The 26,091-nt window shown below is 43.5% G+C and overlaps 2 protein-coding genes across 4 annotated transcripts; both read left to right on the forward strand.

Moving 5' to 3' along the window:
• The first annotated feature begins 3,102 nt into the window (after positions 1-3,102).
• LOC115166726 (troponin I, fast skeletal muscle) lies at positions 3,103-7,753 on the forward strand. The gene is made up of 7 exons (XM_029720447.1): positions 3,103-3,179; positions 4,630-4,663; positions 4,948-4,984; positions 6,162-6,290; positions 6,928-7,017; positions 7,152-7,328; positions 7,447-7,753. The coding sequence occupies exons 2-7, from the start codon at positions 4,656-4,658 to the stop codon at positions 7,528-7,530; spliced, it is 525 nt and encodes a 174-aa protein (XP_029576307.1). The 5' UTR covers positions 3,103-3,179; positions 4,630-4,655; the 3' UTR covers positions 7,531-7,753.
• A 1,513-nt stretch (positions 7,754-9,266) lies between these two features.
• On the forward strand, positions 9,267-13,622 carry LOC115166725 (troponin I, fast skeletal muscle). Of its 3 annotated transcripts, none has more exons than XM_029720444.1 (7): positions 9,267-9,354; positions 11,640-11,672; positions 11,899-11,935; positions 12,222-12,350; positions 12,660-12,749; positions 12,993-13,169; positions 13,325-13,622. In XM_029720444.1, exons 2-7 carry the CDS (start codon positions 11,665-11,667, stop codon positions 13,409-13,411), a joined length of 528 nt encoding a protein of 175 aa, XP_029576304.1. In that variant the 5' UTR covers positions 9,267-9,354; positions 11,640-11,664; the 3' UTR covers positions 13,412-13,622. The 3 variants fall into 3 exon arrangements, with proteins under 3 accessions (XP_029576304.1, XP_029576306.1, XP_029576305.1); XM_029720446.1 differs by having other exon boundaries at positions 11,902-11,935; XM_029720445.1 differs by lacking the exon at positions 9,267-9,354 and having other exon boundaries at positions 10,460-11,672.
• Positions 13,623-26,091: the final 12,469 nt, after the last annotated feature.

Below are 26,091 nucleotides of genomic sequence, written 5' to 3' on the forward strand. Positions count from 1 at the left end.
GTATGTCAGCCTATATATGTCAGTTATGTCAGCCTATATATGTCAGTTATGTCAGCCTATATATGTCAGTTATGTCAGCCTATATATGTCAGTATGTCAGCCTATATATGTCAGTATGTCAGCCTATATATGTCAGTTATGTCAGCCTATAAATGTCAGTATGTCAGCCTATATATGTCAGTATGTCAGCCTATATATGTCAGTATGTCAGCCTATATATGTCAGTTATGTCAGCCTATATATGTCAGTATGTCAGCCTATATATGTCAGTTATGTCAGCCTATATATGTCAGTTATGTCAGCCTATATATGTCAGTTATGTCAGCCTATATATGTCAGTATGTCAGCCTATATATGTCAGTTATGTCAGACTATATATGTCAGTATGTCAGCCACACATAGCTGGGGAAGGATCTTTGTACTACATTATTGTAATGATGTCCGAAGGGGGTTATGACACGACTGTTTTATTTACTGAAAATCTTCATCTCATTTTATCTCATCTAAATGTTATGTAACCTTTCTTTTGAATTTGAAGCAAATGTTTGTTTCAGTAAGAAAACATTGGATGGCTTGAGAAATGATGGTGGTTGGATACTGGAGTTAGGAGGCTGACATGGTGGTTGATACTGGAGTTAGGAGGCTGACATGGTGGTTGGATACTGGAGTTAGGATGCTGACATGGTGGTTGATACTGGAGTTAGGAGGCTGACATGGTGGTTGGATACTGGAGTTAGGAGACTGACATGGTGGTTGATACTGGAGGCTGACATGGTGGTTGATACTGGAGTTAGGAGGCTGACATGGTGGTTGGATACTGGAGGCTGACACGGTGGTTGGATACTGGAGGCTGACACGGTGGTTGGATACTGGAGGCTGACACGGTGGTAGATACTGGAGGCTGACATGGTGGTTGATACTGGAGGCTGACATGGTGGTTGGATACTGGAGGCTGACACGGTGGTTGGATACTGGAGGCTGACACGGTGGTAGATACTGGAGGCTGACACGGTGGTTGGATACTGGAGTTAGGAGGCTGACACGGTGGTAGATACTGGAGGCTGACATGGTGGTTGGATACTGGAGTTAGGAGGCTGACATGGTGGTTGGATGCTGGAGTTAGGAGGCTGACATGGTGGTTGGATACTGGAGTTAGGAGGCTGACATGGTGGTTGATACTGGAGTTAGGAGGCTGACATGGTGGTTGATACTGGAGTTAGGAGGCTGACATGGTGGTTGGATACTGGAGTTAGGAGACTGACATGGTGGTTGGATACTGGAGTTAGGAGGCTGACATGGTGGTTGATACTGGAGTTAGGAGACTGACATGGTGGTTGGATACTGGAGTTAGGAGGCTGACATGGTGGTTGGGTGCTGGAGTTAGGAGGCTGACATGGTGGTTGGATACTGGAGTTAGGAGGCTGACATGGTGGTTGGATACTGGAGTTAGGAGGCTGACATGGTGGTTGATACTGGAGTTAGGAGGCTGACATGGTGGTTGGATACTGGAGTTAGGAGACTGACATGGTGGTTGGATACTGGAGTTAGGAGGCTGACATGGTGGTTGGATACTGGAGTTAGGAGGCTGACATGGTGGTTGGGTGCTGGAGTTAGGAGGCTGACATGGTGGTTGGATACTGGAGTTAGGAGGCTGACATGGTGGTTGATACTGGAGTTAGGAGGCTGAACATGGTGGTTGGATACTGGAGTTAGGAGGCTGACGTGGTGGTTGATACTGGAGGCTGACATGGTGGTTGATACTGGAGTTAGGAGGCTGACACGGTGGTTGGATACTGGAGGCTGACACGGTGGTTGGATACTGGAGGCTGACACGGTGGTTGGATACTGGAGGCTGACATGGTGGTTGGATACTGGAGGCTGACATGGTGGTTGGATACTGGAGGCTGACATGGTGGTTGGATACTGGAGACTGACATGGTGGTTGGATACTGGAGGCTGACACGGTGGTAGATACTGGAGGCTGACACGGTGGTAGATACTGGAGGCTGACACGGTGGTTGGATACTGGAGGCTGACACGGTGGTTGGATACTGGAGGCTGACACGGTGGTTGGATACTGGAGGCTGACACGGTGGTTGGATACTGGAGGCTGACACGGTGGTAGATACTGGAGGCTGACACGGTGGTAGATACTGGAGGCTGACACGGTGGTAGATACTGGAGGCTGACACGGTGGTAGATACTGGAGGCTGACACGGTGGTAGATACTGGAGGCTGACACGGTGGTAGATACTGGAGGCTGACACGGTGGTAGATACTGGAGGCTGACACGGTGGTTGATACTGGAGGCTGACACGGTGGTAGATACTGGAGGCTGACACGGTGGTTGGGTAATTGATCACACCATGTGTGTGACCTCTGGGTCATGTCAGTTCAGAGGGGTTCCTCTCTTTCTTACCCCCAGCTTCTTTTCTCGTCTCAGCCAGTCTGCCAGTTTAAGGAGTTAAGACACTCTCTGACAATAATATCTTTATAGTTTACCAATTACTAATGTAGTAATACATTTGACCAATCACACAGTGTTATAAATTCATTGGAAGTGTCTAATTCAATAAATTGACAGGGAGACATTTTACAAACTGATCAAGTAACCTGCTGATTGTTCCTTAAGTTCTATATAACAGACGTGAAACCAGCGGCAACCAGAGTCATTGTCTTGTTTATCCAGTATTATTAACTTCAGAGGTTGACGGATTTCAAACACATTCAGAGTTATGAGGTAACACAGAGTTATGAGGTAACGTATAGTGGGTGCTCCCTTCACCAAAAGTCAGGATTAAGTCAAATCTAAAATCAGGATTATTTTAAATCAAATCTAAAATCAGGATTATTTTAAATCAAATCTAAAATCAGGATTATTTTAAATCACATCTAAAGTCAGGATTATTTTAAGACAAATCTAACGTCAGGAATATTTTAACTAAAATCTTAGCAGAAATGTCGATGGCAGATGTTTTACGAATGCCGTTGTATTTCAGGAACTAACTGTCCCATTGGCCCTGACCTGGCCCCACTCCCATAAAGAGAACGTTGCCCTTTTGCTTTTCTGCTGAGCTTTCAGAAAACAGCGTATATACCTTCCATATCTGTTCCTGTCTCTGTGTTGCCTGTAGCTCTCACCCCGACATCCTTTACTTGTATCTTCACTGGGCTTATAGGTGAGATGTTCTTCTTTCCTCTCTGCTCCTTCTGTAATGAATGTGCTGTATATTCATTTATTCATCTGTTGGTACCAGATTGTGTGTCATCCAACCCATGTGGGAATGGATGTGACTTTTGGACCAGATTGTGTGTGGTCCAACCCATGTGGGAATAGATGTGACTTTTGGACCAGATTGTGTTTGGTCCAACCCATGTGGGAATGGATGTGACTTTTGGACCAGATTGTGTGTGGTCCAACCCATGTGGGAATGGATGTGACTTTTGGACCAGATTGTGTGTGGTCCAACCCATGTGGGAATAGATGTGACTTTTGGACCAGATTGTGTTTGGTCCAACCCATGTGGGAATGGATGTGACTTTTGGACCAGATTGTGTGTGGTCCAACCCATGTGGGAATGGATGTGACTTTTGGACCAGATTGTGTGTGGTCCAACCCATGTGGGAATGGATGTGACTTTTGGACCAGATTGTGTGTGGTCCAACCCATGTGGGTATAGATGTGACTTTTGGACCAGATTGTGTTTGGTGTGTGAGCTCTGATAGTTTAGAATGCTTTTACAATAGAATAGAAGATCATTTTATTTTACTCAAGAGGCAACTTGGGTTGTGGCATTCAGATATTTAGAGGTGTTTGTCTGTGTTTTAGACAAGTGTTGGAAGAGATACATCCTAGACCTGATTTTTAGCTGTTGTTTTCAATGTAGCTCAGAGTGAATGTGTTGTTAAAGGCTCTTGTGGACCTTGTGGTTCTATTGGCCCAGTTGCTAGTTTATAAGCCATGTAAAAAGGACTGGCGTTTGTTCAGAAATATAGCTTTGGCATGGTAGATGTGGATGGTCACTGTACGTCTTCTAATTGTAAACTTCACTTTATGTTGTAGTTTCACAGTTGACTTCAAATGGCTTATGGATTGTTTGATGTTATTCCAATAGATTTGTTGAGATTCAATTATATACAACGGAAAATCCAATTGGGTATTTTCAGAAATTCTGAACATAAATTTTGTGAATGTCAGCTGTATTTTCTGAAACAACCTATTTTGGTGTCGTAATCCTTATGGACTCCTGCATGACCAAAGCTTTCAGGAAATGAGAGTCTTGTTGATTTGCTATGAACCTTGGGAAGGATTACATGGTACAGATTGAAATACATGAATTAAACAGGAAACAACCTCTCCCTCTTTTACCAGCAGGAATTATACTATTGATGTTGTACTGCTGTGTTACATCTGGGTAAACTGATCCAAGCAAATTATTGATCACATTATTGATCATTCATTGTCTAATGTTTGATGTGTTTCTGTTTGATATGGAATTGCACATGACTTGCATTGGGTCAAACTTGAAACCTTTGGTTTCAACCCCCCCCCCCCCACCACCACCAAACTACATAAAATATCAATAGCTCAAAATTAATAAGCTGTTTACTGTTCATCTCTTGACACAGGAAGTAAAACAAAACGACCGGCCGAAATGTCTGAGTAAGTTTACATTTTTCAGTTTACAGATAAATATACTACACTATACTGTATTCATCTACTGTATTCTGTCTGTGAACATGTTTTCCACATAGAAAACCAGCCAGTAAAACTGATTAATACTATGCTATGATGATTCCCAATAGTGTTGTAATTTTTCCTACCGTAATGTAATAAAATGAAGTCCTAAAATTGTTTGATCGTCAAGTACCTGTCTCTGTGGCTACACCTTGTATATTTCCCATAAATGACCCTGTTTTATCCAATGATCTGTTTTATCCAATCAGTAAAAAGATGACCACGAGCCGGAGGAACTACCTGAAGGTAAGGAGCACCATTCATTCACAAATGGTTTTATAAACCGTTAATACACCTTCATGTTCTATAAAGACCTTCATGTTCTATAAAGACCTTCATGTTCTATAAAGACCCTCAAGTTCTATAAAGACCCCAAGTTCTATAAAGACCTTCATGTTTTATAAAGACCTTCATGTTCTATAAAGACCTTCATGTTCTATAAAGACCTTCATGTTTTATAAAGACCTTCATGTTCTATAAAGACCTTCATGTTCTATAAAGACCTTCATGTTCTATAAAGACCTTCATGTTCTATAAAGACCCTCATGTTCTATAAAGACCCTCAAGTTCTATAAAGACCCCAAGTTCTATAAAGACCTTCATGTTCTATAAAGACCTTCATGTTTTATAAAGACCTTCATGTTCTATAAAGACCTTCATGTTCTATAAAGAACTTCATGTTCTATAAATACCTTCATGTTCTATAAAGACCTTCATGTTCTATAAAGACCTTCATGTTCTATAAAGACCTTCATGTTCTATAAAGACCCTCAAGTTCTATAAAGACCTTCATGTTCTATAAAGACCTTCATGTTCTATAAAGACCATGTTCTATAAAGACCTTCATGTTCTATAAAGACCTTCATGTTCTATAAAGGTTTCCCAGGCTTAGATTGAACATGTTCCTCTACCACACAGAGAAAAACCTGCATGACTTCACAGACTGATTTCCATGCTGACTTTACATTGCATGGCTCTAGTCATATTCAGGGGTCAAGGGGTCAGACGCTTGGAAGTTGGAAGAGAGGAGATATTCACACTGAGTGGTCAAAGGGTAAATGTTATGTGATCCAGACAGTGTTAGCCCCACCCCAAAACACACACACACACACACACACACACACACACACACACACACACACACACACACACACACACACACACACACACACACACACACATACTGTAGTAGACCTTGTCAACTTGTTGGTCAGCAGGAGCTAGTTTGAGTAGTTGAGGAGTAGAAACCAACCCTGAAAGTTCTCCATCATTCATAACACTTCACCTGAAGCTCTGTAGATATAGAGACATTCAAGTAAAGTGATATGAATACATGATTGATATAAACAACCCCATAGACAAGCAGAAGTGGCCGCTGAACTCTGTACTGTAATATGATGTGATTTGTCCAACCCCCGTACAGAGCTTGATGCTCCAGATCGCTGCCGGCTTGCTCGAGGCTGAGGCGGTCGAGGCTGAGGCGGAGAAGGCCAGGTACATGGAGGAGAACTGCCCTGCCCCACAATTCTTGGTATGCATGGCAGAGCTCACGGTAAGCTATTAGCGCTAAGCCAAACCCGCTCTCTCTCTCTCTCTCTCTCTCTCTCTCTCTCTCTCTCTCTCTCTCTCTCTCAGATACTTAGTTTTCTGTGTATTCCATCATATAGGGTTATATAACTATGACTTTATGTCTCTCTCTCTCTCTCTCTCTCTCTCTCTCTCTCTCTCTCTCTCTCTCTCTCTCTCTCTCTCAGATACTTAGTTTTCTGTGTATTCCATCATATAGGGTTATATAACTATGACTTTATGTCTCTCTCTCTCTCTCTCTCTCTCTCTCTCTCTCTCTCTCTCTCTCTCTCAGATACTTAGTTTTCTGTGTATTCCATCATATAGGGTTATATAACTATGACTTTATGTCTCTCTCTCTCTCTCTCTCTCTCTCTCTCTCTCTCTCTCTCTCTCTCTCTCTGTCAGATACTTAGTTTTCTGTGTATTCCATCATATAGGGTTATATAACTATGACTTTATGTCTCTCTCTCTCTCTCTCTCTCTCTCTCTCTCTCTCTCTCTCTCAGATACTTAGTTTTCTGTGTATTCCATCATATAGGGTTATATAACTATGACTTTATGTCTCTCTCTCTCTCTCTCTCTCTCTCTCTCTCTCTCTCTCTCTCTCTCTCTCTCTCTAGGACTTGTGCAAGAAGCTCCATCAGAATATCGAGAGGATTGATGAGGAGAGATACGACATGTCAACCAAGGTGACCAAGTCCGAGAAGGAGGTGAGGCTTTCTACCACTGTTACTCCTATTATTAGTTAACTTACTCTCTAAGACAGAGCCACGGGAGTAACAGTATGATGTTTGGCAGTCAATCGTCTGTGTGTGATAAGTGCTTCCTGTTGAATTCCAAACAGGTTGAGGACTTGAAGATGAAGGTAGTTGAACTGAATGGCAAGTTCAGGAAGCCCGTCCTGAAGAGAGTGCGTATGTCTGCTGATGCTATGCTCCAGGCTCTGCTGGGCTCCAAACACAAGGTGTCCATGGATCTGAGGTCCAACCTGAAGCAGGTCAAGAAGGAGGTCAAGGAGGAGGTGAGTGTTGTTCTGGACATAAGAACTAACACTGAGGATCCCACTGCCGACACCAAATGTTCTATATTTCAAATACATTTTCACTCATGTATTTATTCTGCCATTCTTCCCACCTCAGGACAAAGATGCTGTGGGTGACTGGCGTAAGAACATCGAAGACAAATCAGACAGAAAGAAGATGTTTGAGACTAATAAGGAGTAGATATGAAACCTGTCTGGAACTCTTCTGGCAAATATCCACGTGTATAATCAAATGCTCCAGTTTAGACCAACGAGCTATGTGTTCGGATTTCTGTTTGTCCCCCATTGGATGTCTGGCCTTTTGTTTCACACGTAACACAAAAACAGTTAGGTGACCCAAAAAATTATATTGTGCAATATTTATACTAATTGTCATCAAATAAACCCTGGTCAGCTAATAGAAACAGTTTTTGTGATTTGTGGAGTCACTACTGTTACTTCTCCACAACAACAGACCAGTTGACCGTCCTGACTGGTTGAACCTGCTCTTGAAATTACATGGCTATAGTAATACTGACGTGTTCAAAGGGTTTGGAAGGGACCACATATTCACACTGAGGAGTTGTCATGTGGTTTAACCAGTCTGTTTTCAGGAACCAGCCTGACTAATAAACACCACCAGCAGGTGTGGCTACCGAAGACGGCTTACTGGGGTCACATGGGTCAGAAAGGGCAGAATCTAACTCTGTCAGATCACCAGCTGTTTAGAGCTCTGCAGGTGTGGCTACCAAATACAGCTCCTTGGGGTCAAACTGGGCAGCAGCTCTCTGATTTCATCTGCTTTCTCCCTACTTCTCTGTCTAACTCTGATTTAGTCTGGTTACTCCCTACCTCTCTGTTTAACTCTGATTTCATCTGGTTACTCCCTACTTCTCTGTTTAACTCTGATTTCATCTGGTTACTCCCTACCTCTCTGTTTAACTCTGATTTAGTCTGGTTACTCCCTACCTCTCTGTTTAACTCTGATTTCATCTGGTTACTCCCTACCTCTCTGTTTAACTCTGATTTAGTCTGGTTACTCCCTACCTCTCTGTTTAACTCTGATTTCATCTGGTTACTCCCTACTTCTCTGTCTAACTCTGATTTCATCTGGTTACTCCCTACCTCTCTGTTTAACTCTGATTTCATCTGGTTACTCCCTACCTCTCTGTTTAACTCTGATTTCATCTGGTTACTCCCTACCTCTCTGTTTAACTCTGATTTCATCTGGTTGCTCCCTACCTCTCTGTTTAACTCTGATTTCATCTGGTTACTCCCTACTTCTCTGTTTAACTCTGATTTCATCTGGTTACTCCCTACCTCTCTGTTTAACTCTGATTTAGTCTGGTTACTCCCTACCTCTCTGTTTAACTCTGATTTCATCTGGTTACTCCCTACCTCTCTGTTTAACTCTGATTTAGTCTGGTTACTCCCTACCTCTCTGTTTAACTCTGATTTCATCTGGTTGCTCCCTACCTCTCTGTTTAACTCTGATTTAGTCTGGTTACTCCCTACCTCTCTGTTTAACTCTGATTTAGTCTGGTTACTCCCTACCTCTCTGTTTAACTCTGATTTAGTCTGGTTACTCCCTACCTCTCTGTTTAACTCTGATTTAGTCTGGTTACTCCCTACTTCTCTGTTTAACTCTGATTTCATCTGGTTACTCCCTACCTCTCTGTTTAACTCTGATTTAATCTGGTTACTCCCTACTTCTCTGTTTAACTAAAGAGATACCTTTTTCATTCCACCATATTAACACAGAAATCATTGTACATGGTGTGTTTTTGTTGGTTATTAGTTGCTTGACAAGTCCTAAAACTTCAGAAGGACGAAGAAAAAAGGTGTTTTAAATTATGACGTTTTTGTGCCCTTGAGGTCAAAATTTACCCCTGTTGGCGCTTTTAGGGTTAAACAGACAGCTGGTCCCAGAACTGTGCCTATATATACCCTTCATCATGTTTCTCCTCCCTGGCTTGACAACCTCAGTCACTCATCCCTCCATCCTGCAACGCTCTCTTCTTTCTAGGTGAGATTCCTCCCATTCCTATCTTCTATCTCCTGTCCTCTCATGGTTTCAACTCTGCATTCAGTAGAGATTCAATATCAATGGGATTTATAGTCTAGCATTTTTCTATTAGCTGACTGTAATTATCACACAACATAGTACATAGATGCTACTCACTGAAACATGTGTAGGTGGTATTAATTTACAGGAATTTACACCTAAAAAACTAAACCAGCTTGGTGTTTATACTAAAAGAAGATGCTTTGCCTTGTCTACTTTGACAGAAGGTCGTTTTTTCAACACTTGGGATCAGGATGCTGACTAGTAGGTTGGCTGTTCTAACATTCAACTGGCATCTATGAATTAAAAGGGTATCCATCCATCTCACAGAAGACAGATATGTTACTGTGGTAGAATGCTTTGTGTTTTAAGGAGTGTTTTTTTAATGAAATGGTTCAAATTGTTCTGTAACTCTGACTTCACACAGTAGGTAGAGGTTTTAGGAGAAATAGCAGAGATGTTATTCTTATAGTTTTACTGTTATACTGAATATTGGTTTAATGAATGACATGATCTTTTTACACACTTCATTGGAAATAGTTTTAAGACTTCCTGGTATATATCCAGTCTAACTGACGTACTGTAGATTGATTAATTGAAGACAGAATTTACTTTATCACTGTAAACATTTATGTATATATTTTTAGACATTATTGAAGTGGCAGACAAACTTGTTTTTCACTCAGATATACCAGAAACACTTTCTAAATAAAACATTTAAAAGATAAAAGACGAGCCAGAAGGACACTAGTGTCCAGACTACATGGTTATGATCGTGGTCTATGTCTGCCAGACAGAGCCAGCAGCCCAGCCAGTTATTTTCTGAGACGTGTGTTGGCCCCTTTGCTGCACCCTGTCTTGGGACACTTTAAGGAAAGTCCACAGGAGGCAGGCAGGGAGGGAGTTCTCAGCTGTTGTGGTTTCGGGTGTTAGTCAGCTACCCCCTCACCATCACACAGGAACACACAAATAGACCCATGATACAAGACAACTGCCTTACCACACCCTGTCTAAATGTAGAGCTGTTTAGTGCCCCTCCACCCTGAGGCCTGTACTTTAAAATGTAGAGATGTGTTGGGCCCCTCCACCCTGAGGCCTGTACTTTAAAATGTAGAGATGTGTTGGGCCCCTCCACCCTGAGGCCTGTACTTTAAAATGTAGAGATGTGTTGTGCCCCTCCACTCTGAGGCCTGTACTTTAAAATGTAGAGATGTGTTATGCCCCTCCACCCTGAGGCCTGTACTTTAAAATGTAGAGATGTGTTGTGCCCCTCCACTCTGAGGCCTGTACTTTAAAATGTAGAGATGTGTTGGGCGCCTCCACTCTGAGGCCTGTACTTTAAAATGTAGAGATGTGTTGTGCCCCTCCACCCTGAGGCCTGTACTTTAAAATGTAGAGATGTGTTGGGCGCCTCCACTCTGAGGCCTGTACTTTAAAATGTAGAGATGTGTTGTGCCCCTCCACCCTGAGGCCTGTACTTTAAAATGTAGAGATGTTTAGTGCCCCTCCACCCTGAGGCCTGTACTTTAAAATGTAGAGATGTGTTGTGCCCCTCCACCCTGAGGCCTGTACTTTAAAATGTAGAGATGTGTTGTACCCCTCCACCCTGAGGCCTGTACTTTAAAATGTAGAGATGTGTTGTACCCCTCCACCCTGAGGCCTGTACTTTAAAATGTAGAGATGTGTTGTGCCCCTCCACCCTGAGGCCTGTACTTTAAAATGTAGAGATGTGTTGTACCCCTCCACCCTGAGGCCTGTACTTTAAAATGTAGAGATGTGTTGGGCTCCTCCACTCAGAGGCCTGTACTTTAAAATGTAGAGATGTGTTGTGCCCCTCCACCCTGAGGCCTGTACTTTAAAATGTAGAGATGTGTTGTGCCCCTCCACCCTGAGGCCTGTACTTTAAAATGTAGAGATGTGTTGTACCCCTCCACCCTGAGGCCTGTACTTTAAAATGTAGAGATGTGTTGTGCCCCTCCACCCTGAGGCCTGTACTTTAAAATGTAGAGATGTTTAGTGCCCCTCCACCCTGAGGCCTGTACTTTAAAATGTAGAGATGTGTTGTGCCCCTCCACCCTGAGGCCTGTACTTTAAAATGTAGAGATGTGTTGTGCCCCTCCACTCTGAGGTCTGTGTGTTAAAATTAATCATTTCCACAAAGGGTTGACTATAAAGGTACATTGAGTTAAATGCCATAACTATCATATCTTCACAAGCTGACAACTTATTTATATCTCTCTTCAAAGGAAGTGATATCAACCACCGGCCAAGATGTCAGAGTATGTACTGATTCTGTTTGAGTACAATTACAGCTCTCTCAAACTGCATTTTGACTGAGATATCTTCTAAGAATCAAGAATTCCATATATTATACATGTCTACTTTTGGTGATCTTCAGGAGCATTCAGTACATCAACTGTTATTCTGTGGCTTTCATCCCAAGCTCTTAAAGCTGTGTATCTCAACTCATGTTTTTCCTCCCCCTCCATCTAATCTTCTCTGAAGTAAAAAGATGTCATCGAGTCGCAGGCAACATCTGAAGGTAAGGAGGAGACCTAGACGCACAACAACAAAGGATTCTATATTTTATATATCTATTATCAAATTCCAAAAAAATCTGAATTCAAGATTTCAAAACATAAATCCAGAATAAAAATAAATAAATGTTTTTTTTGGGGAGTGTGACAGGGATGTAGATTAAACCCAACTTTAATCCAAATAGTCAAATTATTGACAAAATGTACATCTAAACAACAGCATTTCTGATCAACTGGCTAACCATTGTGTCTGGGGACACTAACCACTTCCCCCTGTGTTATTTCCCCCAGAGCTTGATGCTCCAGATTGCCCAGGGGGTCATAGAGGCTGAGGCCATCCAGGCAGAGGAGGAGAAAAACAGGTACATGGATGAGAATGTCCCCTCCCTCTCCGTCCCAGGATCCATGCAGGAACTCCAGGTATGAAAAGCGGTAGTTGTACTGGGTGTGCAGGTTTTTGCTCCAGCCCCACTATAACACAACTGATTCAGCCAATCATGGTCCTGACGAGCAGCTGACCTACTCAATTAGGGGTGTTAAAGTAAGGGTGGAACAAAATCAGGCTGGATTGTAGCTTTCCAGGATATTCAGTTATTACAGTTATATTATTTCACAAATATCTCCTATTTTCTTTAAATGTACTAGCTTACATTTTCTCTCTCTGTCTCTCTGTCTCTCTGTCTCTCTCTCTCTCTCTTTCTGTCTCTCTTCCTCTCTCTCTCCCTCTAGGAGCTGTGCAAGAAGCTCCACCAGCACATTGATACAGTTGATGAACAGAGATATGACACACAAAGCAAAGTAGCCAAGTCCGATAAGGAGGTACAGTTACATTTCCAAATGTATTCCTGGACAGATGGTCATTCTTCAGTATAAGGGGGCATTTCACTGACGAGCATTCTCTCTCTCTCTCTCTCTCTCTCTCTCTCTCTCTCTCTCTCTCTCTCTCTCTCTCTCTCTCTCTCTCTCCTCTCTCTCTCTCTCTCTCTCTCTCTCTCTCTCTCTCTCTCTCTCTCTCTCTCTCTCTCTCTCTCTCTCTCTCTCTCTCTCTCTCTCTCTCTCCAGATTGAGGATCTGAAGATAAAACTACAGGACCTGAAGGGAAAGTTCAGGAAGCCCGTCCTGAAGAGAGTGCGTATGTCTGCTGATGCTATGCTCCAGGCTCTGCTGGGCTCCAAACACAAGGTGTCCATGGATCTGAGGTCCAACCTGAAGCAGGTCAAGAAGGAGGTCAAGGAAGAGGTAGTGTTGCTTCTGTTTTACTGAGTAGGGTTAGAATGTGTCCAAGAGGCCCCATGCTAAATAGACTGACACAATTTGGAATATCAGGGTTCACAAACCGCCTCATAACCTCATCCAATCTCCTCTCCTCTCCTCTCCCTTCTCTAACTCCACAGGTGAAAGATGCAGCTGACTGGCGTAAGAACATTGAGGACAAGGCTGGCATGGATGGTAGAAAGAAGATGTTTGAGTCTGACCCTTAAACAAGTCCCCCAATATGTGTATTACTGTTCATAAGTCTCATCTGATAACATCCTCCATTTAATCTACCCCCCCCCATGACCGTGTTTGCTCAGGATGAGGAAGAATGGGTGATTGCTCAGGATAGTAGTAAAGTGTGAATACAGGTAGTAGTATTAGTAGTAGCAGTAGTAGTAGTAGTAGTAGTAGCAGTAGTAGTAGTAGTAGTAGTAGTAGTAGTAGTAGTAGCAGTAGTAGTAGTAGTAGTAGTAGTAGTAGCAGTAGCAGTAGTAGTAGTAGTAGTAGTAGCAGTAGCAGTAGTAGTAGTAGTAGTAGTAGTAGCAGTAGTAGCAGTAGTAGTAGTAGTAGTAGCAGTAGTAGTAGTAGTACTAGGTACCCACTATCATACATACCCCAATGTAATGTATATGAAGAGAAGTGAACATTTTCTGTTTATTTAAATGTTATTTATCCAAGACGCACCATCGAGGTCAGGAGACCTCTTTCACAAGGGAGACCAGGCCAAAAGGGCGGCTCACTTAAAAACACATACATCAAACACACCACAGTGTATACAGCACAGCACGACATCAACATCAACAACAATACATATCTGTGTTGATTTGTCAGTGGCACAGTGTCTGCTAAATGAGCAGAATGTAGAGGTTAGTGCTGCCACCTATAGACCATAATGGAACCAGAGTGGACGTTGGTTTGAATCTGACCCGTCGTCCTGTATGATACATGTAGAGGTTAGTGCTGCCACCTATAGACCATAATGGAACCAGAGGGGACGTTGGTTTGAATCTGACCCGTCGTCCTGTATGATACATGTAGAGGTTAGTGCTGCCACCTATAGACCATAATGGAACCAGAGTGGACGTTGGTTTGAATCTGACCCGTCGTCCTGTATGATACATGTAGAGGTTAGAGCTGCCACCTATAGACCATAATGGAACCAGAGTGGACGTTGGTTTGAATCTGACCCGTCGTCCTGTATGATACATGTAGAGGTTAGTGCTGCCACCTATAGACCATAATGGAACCAGAGTGGACGTTGGTTTGAATCTGACCCGTCGTCCTGTATGATTCATTCTCTTCTTGTTATTCCTATTTACTCTAATAAAATAAAATACTTCAATATTTTGTTATTTTTTTTTTATAATGGGGAGGGGAGTGAAATGGCTGAATTGTAAAATGTAAGCATGCGTGACTGTAAGTCAGTGGAGGCTCCTCAGAGGAGGAAGTGGAGGACCATCCTCCTCAGTGAATTTCATAAAAATAAAAATTGTGAAACATTAAAAATGCTATCCTTTTTAGATAAAACATACTCAAATATTCACGTCACCAAATAATTGATTAAAATACACTATTTTCATTGAAGGTCTACAGTAGCCTCAGCAGCACTCTGTAGGGTAGCACCATTTTGTAGCCGGAGGACAGCTAGCTTCCATCCTCCTCTGGGTACATTGACTTCAATACAAAACCTCGGAGGCTCACGGTTCTCACCCCCTTCCATAGACTTACACAGTAATTATGACAACTTCTGCAGGACGTCCTCCAACCTATCAGAGCTCTTGCAGCATGAACTGACATGTTGTCCACCCAATCAAAGGATCAGAGAATTAATCTAGTATTGAAAGCATAAGCTACAACTAGCTAGCACTGCAGTGCATAAAATGTAGTGAGTAGTTGACTCAAAGAGAGAGAAAGACAATAGTTGAACAGTTACAAACTAATTAATTTCTTCAAAAATCAAGGTAAGCGTTTGGTTTGATTCATTTATTGCCACCGTGGCCTGCCGGTGTAACTGCTAAACTGCTTGTTGCTAACTGTACACTGTACTGCATGATTGTAGCGGGTTTACTAAAGTGCTAGTTGTAGAAGCTATGTTGTTGACTTGACGTTAGCTAATATAGTGACAATGATTTAGACTGTGTGTAGCAGTTAGCGGTTATGATATGAAGGTTTGGCTTGGAAAGGTTTTTTCGACTGGTCACAGACAGCTGATGTGTTGTGCACTGAAGTCCACAAGTGAAGGGAAAGGTGAGACGAGGAGAGTACGTAGATGCCAGAAGGAATTATACAACAATCTGGCTGCTATGAAAATGAACTGTGTTTGCGTTTGATCAGGGGTGTATTCATTCAGCCGATTCTGTTGAAAAACAAATCTTAAATGGAAGCAAACGGAACAAAACTGGGATTCACAAACTTGAATTTGTCCAATAGAAATGCTCGTTTGCAACTGTTGGACTACTGATTACACTTTAGATAAGCTAGATGCAGGCAAGAGTGTAAAGAGTGTACAAGTTGGTATTGAATGTGTCACTGTCTGTCAACTTGATTACAAAAATGTATCTCGACCTGTCCACCTACATTGTAAACTTTAATTCATAGGCTAGGTTGTAGCAACCTCATGATGGGTACAGGGAAAATATGTATCATGTAGGAGCCTAAACCTATCAATGTTACATTGAGCTGGGTGAATGGAATATATTCATCAAAGATCTCTCTGTACTTTGCTCCATTCATCTTTCCCTCGACCCTGACTAGTCTCCCAGTCCCTGCCGCTGAAGAACATCCCTACAGCATGATGCTGCCACCACCATGCTTCACCGTAGGGATGGAGCCAGGTTTCCTCCAGAAGTGACACTTGGCATTCAGGCTAAAGAGTTCAATCTTGGTTTCACCAGACCAGAGAATCTTGTTTCTCGTGGTCTGAGAGTCTTTAGGTGCCTTTTGGCAAACTCCAAGCGGGCTGTCAGTGCCTTTTACTGAGGAGTGGCTTCTGTCTGGCCACCCAACCATAAAGGCCTGATTGGTGGAGTTCTGCAGAGATGGCTGTCCTTCTGGAAGGTTCTCCCATCTCCACAGAGCAACTCTGGAGCTCTGTCAGAGTGACCATCAGGTTCTTGGTCAACTCCCTGACCAAGGCACTTCTCCCCCGACTGCTCAGTTTGTCCGGGCGGTCAGCTCTAGGAAAAGTATTGGTGGTTCCAAACTTCTTCCATTTAAGAATGATGGAGGCCACTGTGTTCTTGGGGACCTTCAATGCTGCAAAAATGTTTTGATACCCTTCCCCAGATCTGTGCCTCGACATAAACCGGTCTCGGAGCTCTACAGACAATTCCTTTGACCTCATGGCTTGGTTTTTTTGATCTGACATGCACTGTAAACTGTGGGACCTTATATAGACAGGTGTGTGCCTTTCCAAATCATGTCCAATCAATTGAATTTACCACAAGTGGACTCCAATAAAGTTGTAGAAACATCTCAAGGATGATCAATGGAAACAGGATGCACCAGAGCTAAATTTTGAGTCTGATAGCGAAAGGTCTGATTACTTATGTAAATAAGGTATTTCAGTTTTTTGTTATCAATACATTTGAAAAAAAATCTAAAAACCTGTTTTCACTTTGTCATTATAGGGTATTGTGTGTAGATTGATAAGGATGTTGTATTTATTTAATCCATTTTAGAATAAGGCTGGAACGTAACAAAATGTGGAAAAAGTCAAGGGGTCGGAATACTTTCCTAACGAACTGTATATTATAGTAAAAGAAAAATACTCAAATTAAAAACATTTTAATAAATTAATGGGGGAATGGCCAAATTTTGATGACATTGTAGGTTACCATAATATAAATAATCCATAATCCATTGTGCTTTTCCTCCACTAGATGATATGATGCACAAACACACACATACACGTGTGCACACACACACACACACACACACGCACACACACACACACACACACACACACACACACACACACACACACACACACACACACACACACACACACACACACACACACACACACACACACACACACACACACACACACACACACACACACACACACACACACACACACACACACACACAGACACACACAGACACAGACACTGTAAAAGCAAACAAACTAACTATATTCAGTACATTTCCATTTCTTTCATTTACAATTAGTGCCTTCATCTAAAGATACTGTAGCTAAGTGAGAGTAGGGGACAGACAGCAAGAGGATAGATAGTAAGATAGATAGTAAGAAGATAGATAGTAAGAGGATAGATAGTAAGAGGATAGATAGTAAGAGGATAGATAGTAAGAGGATAGATAGTAAGAGGATAGATAGTAAGGGGACAGACAGCAAGAGGATAGATAGTAAGAGGATAGATAGTAAGAGGATAGATAGTAAGAAGATAGATAGTAAGAAGATAGATAGTAAGAGGATAGATAGTAAGAAGATAGATAGTAAGAAGATAGATAGTAAGAAGATAGATAGTAAGAAGATAGATAGTAAGAAGATAGATAGTAAGAAGATAGATAGTAAGAAGATAGATAGTAAGAGGATAGATAGTAAGAGGATAGATAGTAAGAAGATAGATAGTAAGAAGATAGATAGTAAGAAGATAGATAGTAAGAAGATAGATAGTAAGAGGATAGATAGTAAGAGGATAGATAGTAAGAGGATACATAGTAAGAGGATAGATAGTAAGAGGATAGATAGTAAGAAGATAGATAGTAAGAGAATAGATAGTAAGGGGATAGATAGTAAGAGGATAGATAGTAAGAAGATAGATAGTAAGAGGATAGATAGTAAGAGGATAGATAGTAAGAGGGTACAGTGTTTCCGGTCTTTAAGCTTTAAATCACCACTTCATCACCAGCTGTCACATAATGTACTCACTTCTCCTTCTACGGTCAAGATCTGCGGTCCGCCCCCCCTCACTGATTCCCCAACCAATCCCTCTCCCACTCAGTAATGTCTTCAGTTACCTCCAAGTGGCTGAAATAGTGGAGCCCCTAGGAGAGGGATGTCCTAAATATATCTGCCCAGACAAGGGTCCAAGACGCTGGGTGGATTCCTCTGAGACACTGGGGGGATTCCTTCACAGCTGTCTTTGGGAGTGATGGGTGATGGACTTCCAGAGTGGGAACTGTGGTACTCCCAACAGCCATTTTCTTTTTTTAAGATTCCAATGTTAGGAAAAATGTTACGGGTTTGGAATTATATAACGGAGTTGTGTTCAGGATATGACGTGTCTAGTGGCTACATATGACCAGGTCCTGGTTGGGGTCAGAATGGGGCATGTCTAGTGGCTACATATGACCAGGTCCTGGTTGGGGTTCGAATGGGGCGTGTCTAGTGACCAGGTCCTGGTTGGGGTCAGAATGGGGCGTGTCTAGTGACCAGGTCCTGGTTGGGGTCCGAATGGGGCGTGTCTAGTGGCCAGGTCCTGGTTGGGGTCAGAATGGGGCGTGTCTAGTGGCTACATATGACCAGGTCCTGGTTGGGGTCCGAATGGGGCGTGTCTAGTGACCAGGTCCTGGTTGGGGTCAGAATGGGGCGTGTCTAGTGGCTACATATGACCAGGTCCTGGTTGGGGTCAGAATGGGGCGTGTCTAGTGACCAGGTCCTGGTTGGGGTCAGAATGGGGCGTGTCTAGTGACCAGGTCCTGGTTGGGGTCAGAGTGGGGCGTGTCTAGTGACCAGGTCCTGGTTGGGGTCCGAATGGGGCGTGTCTAGTGACCAGGTCCTGGTTGGGGTGCGAATGGGGCGTGTCTAGTGACCAGGTCCTGGTTGGGGTCAGAATGGGGCGTGTCTAGTGACCAGGTCCTGGTTGGGGTTTGAATGGGGCGTGTCTAGTGACCAGGTCCTGGTTGGGGTCAGAATGGGGCGTGTCTAGTGACCAGGTCCTGTTGGGGTCAGAATGGGGCGTGTCTAGTGACCAGGTCCTGGTTGGGGTGCGAATGGGGCGTGTCTAGTGACCAGGTCCTGGTTGGGGTCAGAATGGGGCGTGTCTAGTGACCAGGTCCTGGTTGGGGTCAGAATGGGGCGTGTCTAGTGGTTACATATGACCAGGTCCTGGTTGGGGTCAGAATGGGGCGTGTCTAGTGACCAGGTCCTGGTTGGGGTTAGAATGGGGCGTGTCTAGTGACCAGGTCCTGGTTGGGGTCAGAATGGGGCGTGTCTAGTGACCAGGTCCTGGTTGGGGTCAGAATGGGGCGTGTCTAGTGACCAGGTCCTGGTTGGGGTCAGAATGGGGCGTGTCTAGTGGTTACATATGACCAGGTCCTGGTTGGGGTCAGAATGGGGCGTGTCTAGTGACCAGGTCCTGGTTGGGGTTAGAATGGGGCGTGTCTAGTGACCAGGTCCTGGTTGGGGTCAGAATGGGGCGTGTCTAGTGACCAGGTCCTGGTTGGGGTCAGAATGGGGCGTGTCTAGTGACCAGGTCCTGGTTGGGGTCAGAATGGGGCGTGTCTAGTGGTTTGGGGCTCATGATTTGGACTTGTTTCACAAATCTGGAAAGTTGTACAACTGAGCTCATGTTAAACAATTGATTGAGTGAATGTAAATTCCCAGTTCCGTTATTATTTCACAGAATGACTGGAGATAAAATGCTGAGTGGCTTCTGCTCTCCACATGATATGTTATGTATTTTAACATTATTTACAACGATATTCAAGGGTTTCCGCAGGTTACTGAAGCTGTAATGCTGTCGATCACAGCCCACACCCGTTTCCTGATCTGTTCAACCCTTCACCACTAGAGGGTGTAGGTGTGCCTGTTCTAATCTACAATCTCCTTTTAGCTCAAACACATAACAGCCAGGTCCTGGGCGTGTGAGGTTTACTGAGGTGATTCTGATCACTGCATGTGTATGTGTGTTGATATAACAGGACTCAGACAGATCCTCTCCCTTCCTGGATATTAACCTATGAGAAGGGGAGTATGATATCAGATGACCTGTGTTGCTTTTTGGACCAGTTCCTATTTAACTTAGTCATGGGAAAATGTGTCAAACAGTCTGTTTTGACTAGAGTTGGGAACTTTGACCTCCCTCCATAGGAATCTAAAAACAATAAACCCTCCCAGTTCGTAACGGATTATTATTATGAACTGCCTCTATTGGTTAATAAAATAAACAGATTTATAATACACAGATTTATACACATACATAGACCTTGTTGTACCTAACTTTCTACTCTGTTATTTCTTTTAGTTTCACTTTGAGTCAAGTTCTGGATATTTTGGATCTAGGTGACTGCTCAGACAAGGCATGCAACATTGCAGTTATCTCTCAAAATGAGGGAAATGCTGTCCTCAGTGATTGTGATAGTGATGGTTCAGATATGGACTATGAGGGGGAGACAGGCCATTTGCCAGCCAGGCTGTTGAATGCATATGCTGAACCTATCACAAACAGATCATGACAGGAACAACGTTATCAGTGATGACCTACCCCTCACCACCCCCCCCCCCTCCTCCGTCTACCACCCCCTCCACTGTTGATAATGAAGGGCCTCTACCCGCCAGAGGGGCCAGTCAGAAGAGTCAAGGGCCACTACCCGCCAGAGGGGCCAGTCAGAAGAGCCAAGGCCCACTACCCGCCAGAGGGGCCAGTCAGAAGAGCCAAGGGCCACTACCCGCCAGAGGAGCCAGTCAGAAGATCCAAGGGACACTACCCGCCAGAGGAGCCAGTCAGAAGAGCCAAGAGCCACTACCCGCCAGAGGAGCCAGTCAGAAGAGCCAAAGGCCACTACCCACCAGAGGGGCCAGTCAGAAGAGCCAAGGGCCACTACCCGCCAGAGGAGCCAGTCAGAAGAGCCAAGGGCCACTACCCACCAGAGGGGCCAGTCAGAAGAGCCAAGGGCCTCTACCCGCCAGAGGGGCCAGTCAGAAGAGCCAAGGGACACTACCCACCAGAGGGGCCAGTCAGAAGAGCCAAGGGCCTCTACCCGCCAGAGGGGCCAGTCAGAAGAGCCAAGGGCCACTACCCACCAGAGGGGCCAGTCAGAAGAGCCAAGGGAAAAGCTGCAGGTGGTCAAAAATAAAGATGGAGTGTTCAAACGATCGAAGAGTCCTGCCACCGCTGTGATTCCAAAACACATAGTATACAGCCAAAATGCTGCAGAATGTGTAAAACAAAGCTGCCCCAACCCAACCCAAGGCTACCTCTATCCTAAATGTTACCTGTTCAAAGTGAACGAATCACACGACAGCTATACAGTTGTTAGTGAATGTTGCACTAAAATGTCACAATGACAATGTTACAATGAATACTGCACTAAAGTACAAGTTCATATGTTACAATATTAATGTTTCAATACATGTTGCACTAAAGTAAGAATGTTGAAATACGTTTGTTGTTTTGTCTTTGCTCTCAGTATTCGTATCGGTGTTGTATAAGGGTTTTTGATATGTAAAATAGTCACACTAGAACGTGATGGGACATTCTAGTGGCAATGCTGGGAAATGCCAGTGACTGAGTTTTAAATGTGTTAATAACTGGGTTGGGATATGTAAGAATTTTGATGACTGCAAAGGATAAATATATTAATTCAGTATACATCACATTATCCCACTGGTCACCATAAAAACACACTTTTTCACCTACTTTTCCATTAATATAAAAATAAAATAATGATTGATTATTTCAAAGGGTTACTAATGACACATGGTTTGGATATTTTCATGTCTGGGAAGAATGTGGGATTAAATGGGTTAAGCAAATCAGACGGCACCATTTTCTTTTTTTTTACAGATAGCAAGGGGGACACTCCAAACCTCAGACATCATTTACAAGCGAAGCGTTTGTGTTTAGTGAGTCCGCCAGATCAGAGGCAGTAGGGATGACCAGGGATATTCTCTTGATAATTGTGTGAATTGGACCGTTTTCCTGTCCTGCTAAGCTTTCAAAATGTAACGAGTACTTTTGGGTGTCAGGGAAAATGTATGGAGTAAAAAGTACATTATTTTCTTTAGGAATGTAGTGAAGTAAATGTTGTCAAAAATAGAAATATTAAAGTAAAGTCCAGATACCCAAAAATCTACTTAAGTAGTGTCATGTCCTGACCAGGAAAGGGGTTATTTGTTATTGTAGTTTGGTCAGGACGTGGAAGGGGGTGTTTGTTTTATGTGTTTAGGGGTTTTTGGTTGATGTTCTATGTTAGTCTATTTCTATGTCTGTGTCTAGTTATTCTATTTCTATGTTTAGTTTATTGGGTTGACCTTCAATTGGAGGCAGCTGTTCCTTGTTGCCTCTAATTGAAGGTCCTATTTAGTAGGGGTGTTTTTCCATGGGTTTTTGTGGGTAGTTGTTCCATGTGTAGCTGTGTGCATTACAGGACTGTTTCTTCATTTTTGTTTAAGTGTTTGTTTTGGTTTTCTTCAAAATAAAGAAGATGAGTTCACACATTCCCGCTGCGCCTTGGTCCCATCTTTACGACGAACGTGACAAGTAGTACTTTAAAGTATTTTTACTTAAGTACTATACACCACTGATTCTGAGCTATATAGACCGTGACCTTATAAACTGCTGTGAATCCAAATCCACACCAGGGCTGAGACATTGTAGCCAATGTTATTCAAGTATGAAGAGAGGACCTGATTGAAAACACATGTGGTACACAATGCAGTAGGTGAGAGCCAACATTGTTCTTAGTTAAATTGCTGCCTCAAACATTACGTCATCACTGGGTCTAGGAAATAACTGCAGTAGGTGTGTGAATTACCTCATGCTTCCATTCATGACTCAAACCATTATTGTCTCTCAACCAGACCTGGGATCAAATATTATCTGAACTCTTTTCATTCATTTTATAGTTTTCTTTAGCCTTCCTGGAATGGCTTACAGTATTGGATCTATTCTATTGGTCCATTAAGGCTCAGATACATTATTTGAAATAGTATTTCAACCCATGTCTAGAAAAGTGTATCTGGTTCAGTCAGGTATGATCTCTACAGTCCAGAAGAGAATCTCTGGTTCAGTCAGGCATGATCTCTACAGTCCAGAAGAGAATCTCTGGTTCAGTCAGGTATGATCTCTACAGTCCAGAAGAGAATCTCTGGTTCAGTCAGGTATGATCTCTACAGTCCAGAAGAGAATCTCTGGTTCAGTCAGGTATGATCTCTACAGTCCAGAAGAGAATCTCTGGTTCAGTCAGGTATGATCTCTACAGTCCAGAAGATAATCTCTGGTTGTCAGGTATGATCTCTACAGTCCAGAAGATAATCTCTGGTTCAGTCAGGTATGATCTCTACAGTCCAGAAGAGAATCTCTGGTTCAGTCAGGTATGATATCTACAGTCCAGAAGAGAATCTCTGATTCAGTCAGGTATGATCTCTACAGTCCAGAAGAGTATCTCTGGTTCAGTCAGGTATGATATCTACAGTCCAGAAGAGAATCTCTGGTTCAGTCAGGTATGATATCTACAGTCCAGAAGAGAATCTCTGGTTCAGTCAGGTATGATCTCTACAGTCCAGAAGAGAATCTCTGGTTCAGTCAGCTGTGGCCATGATGTTATGTTACACACTGTCATTGTTTCTCTACAAATGTCAAGGACAGACCAAGTGTTTCTGACAGGGGGGGGGGGGGATTTTGAGAAGACAAAAGGATACAGAAATAATCATATGCTACTAAGGACGTCCCTCTGTCTCAACTGTGTCTGTGTCTTGTTAGGGAGGACAGATTAAAGTGTCCCATTTCAGTTTGGCAGCTGTGAAATCATTGCATGGCTCATGCAGAAATCTTCACGGAGAGAGAACAGCTGATTAGGGTTTTCTGGAATTACATGTACATGAGCACATACCCTCCCACATTGTATATTATACACACACTGAGTACCCCGAACAACTAAATTCACCCAAACTAGTCAAATTCACCAAAACATCCCCTCTTGAAACAGGATAAGTGCTGAACAGTATTGGTAAAATACAGCATGAAATAAGCAACTTCAGACCCTCCCTGGTTTCAATGAAGTCTAATGGTCCCTCCTCGTTTCACCAGACATGCCTGACGTCAGTGTTTGACCTTAAAGCCAAGGCTCCATGTCTGCCTCCCAGATGGCACCCTGTCCCCTATGTAGTGCACTACATTTCCATCGGGCTCTATAGGAAGTAGGGTGCCAGGACCATACCCAAAGGGCTCTATAGGGAGTAGGGTGCCAGGCAAATACCCAAAGGGCTCTATAGGGAGTAGGGGGCCATTTGGGAGGCAGACCATTTGTCTGGAATTTCTATGCCCTGTGAGTTTTACTCTGTTTTCCACCAGAACTGTTTTACAAGGGGACTTGGCAACATGGATGGTGTGACACTGTGTGTGTGTGTGTGTGTGTTTGTGATTTCTTTGTTCAACAGAAGTCTTACATGTAATCATTAAAGAATTAGGCTGCACATGAGGAAGATGAAGGGTAACATGAGGAGGATGAAGGGGACATGAGGAAGATGAAGGTAACATGAGGAGGATGAAGGGGACATGAGGAAGATGAAGGGTAACATGAGGAGGATGAAGGGTAACTTGAGGAGGATGAAGGGGGACATGAGGAGGATGAAGGGGAACTTGAGGAGGATGAAGGGGGACATGAGGAGGATGAAGGGGAACATGAGGAGGATGAAGGGTAACATGAGGAGGATGAAGGGTAACATGAGGAAGATGAAGGTAACATGAGGAGGATGAAGGGGAACATGAGGAGGATGAAGGGGACATGAGGAGGATGAAGGTAACATGAGGAGGATGAAGGGGAACTTGAGGAGGATGAAGGGGAACATGAGGATGAAGGGTAACATGAGGAGGATGAAGGGTAACATGAGGAGGATGAAGGTAACATGAGGAGGATGAAGGGGAACATGAGGAAGATGAAGGGTAACATGAGGAGGATGAAGGGGAACATGAGGAGGATGAAGGGGACATGAGGAAGATGAAGGGTAACATGAGGAGGATGAAGGGTAACATGAGGAGGATGAAGGGGACATGAGGAAGATGAAGGGTAACATGAGGAGGATGAAGGGTAACATGAGGAAGATGAAGGTAACATGAGGAGGATGAAGGGGAACATGAGGAGGATGAAGGGGACATGAGGAGGATGAAGGTAACATGAGGAGGATGAAGGGGAACTTGAGGAGGATGAAGGGGGACATGAGGAGGATGAAGGGGAACTTGAGGAGGATGAAGGGGGACATGAGGAGGATGAAGGTAACATGAGGAGGATGAAGGGTAACATGAGGAGGATGAAGGGGACATGAGGAAGATGAAGGGTAACATGAGGAGGATGAAGGTAACATGAGGAGGATGAAGGGGACATGAGGAGGATGAAGGGGACATGAGGAAGATGAAGGGTAACATGAGGAGGATGAAGGGGAACATGAGGAGGATGAAGGGTAACATGAGGAGGATGAAGGGGAACTTGAGGAGGATGAAGGGTAACATGAGGAGGATGAAGGGTAACATGAGGAAGATGAAGGGGACATGAGGAGGATGAAGGGGAACATGAGGAGGATGAAGGGGACATGAGGAGGATGAAGGGGAACATGAGGAGGATGAAGGGTAACATGAGGAAGATGAAGGTAACATGAGGAGGATGAAGGGGAACATGAGGAGGATGAAGGGGACATGAGGAGGATGAAGGTAACATGAGGAGGATGAAGGGGAACTTGAGGAGGATGAAGGGGAACATGAGGATGAAGGGTAACATGAGGAGGATGAAGGGTAACATGAGGAGGATGAAGGTAACATGAGGAGGATGAAGGGGAACATGAGGAAGATGAAGGGTAACATGAGGAGGATGAAGGGGACATGAGGAAGATGAAGGTAACATGAGGAGGATGAAGGGTAACATGAGGAGGATGAAGGGGACATGAGGAAGATGAAGGGTAACATGAGGAGGATGAAGGGTAACATGAGGAAGATGAAGGTAA

Source organism: Salmo trutta, chromosome 29 (assembly GCF_901001165.1).
Source record: "Salmo trutta chromosome 29, fSalTru1.1, whole genome shotgun sequence".
In the NCBI taxonomy this organism is placed as follows: domain Eukaryota; kingdom Metazoa; phylum Chordata; class Actinopteri; order Salmoniformes; family Salmonidae; genus Salmo; species Salmo trutta.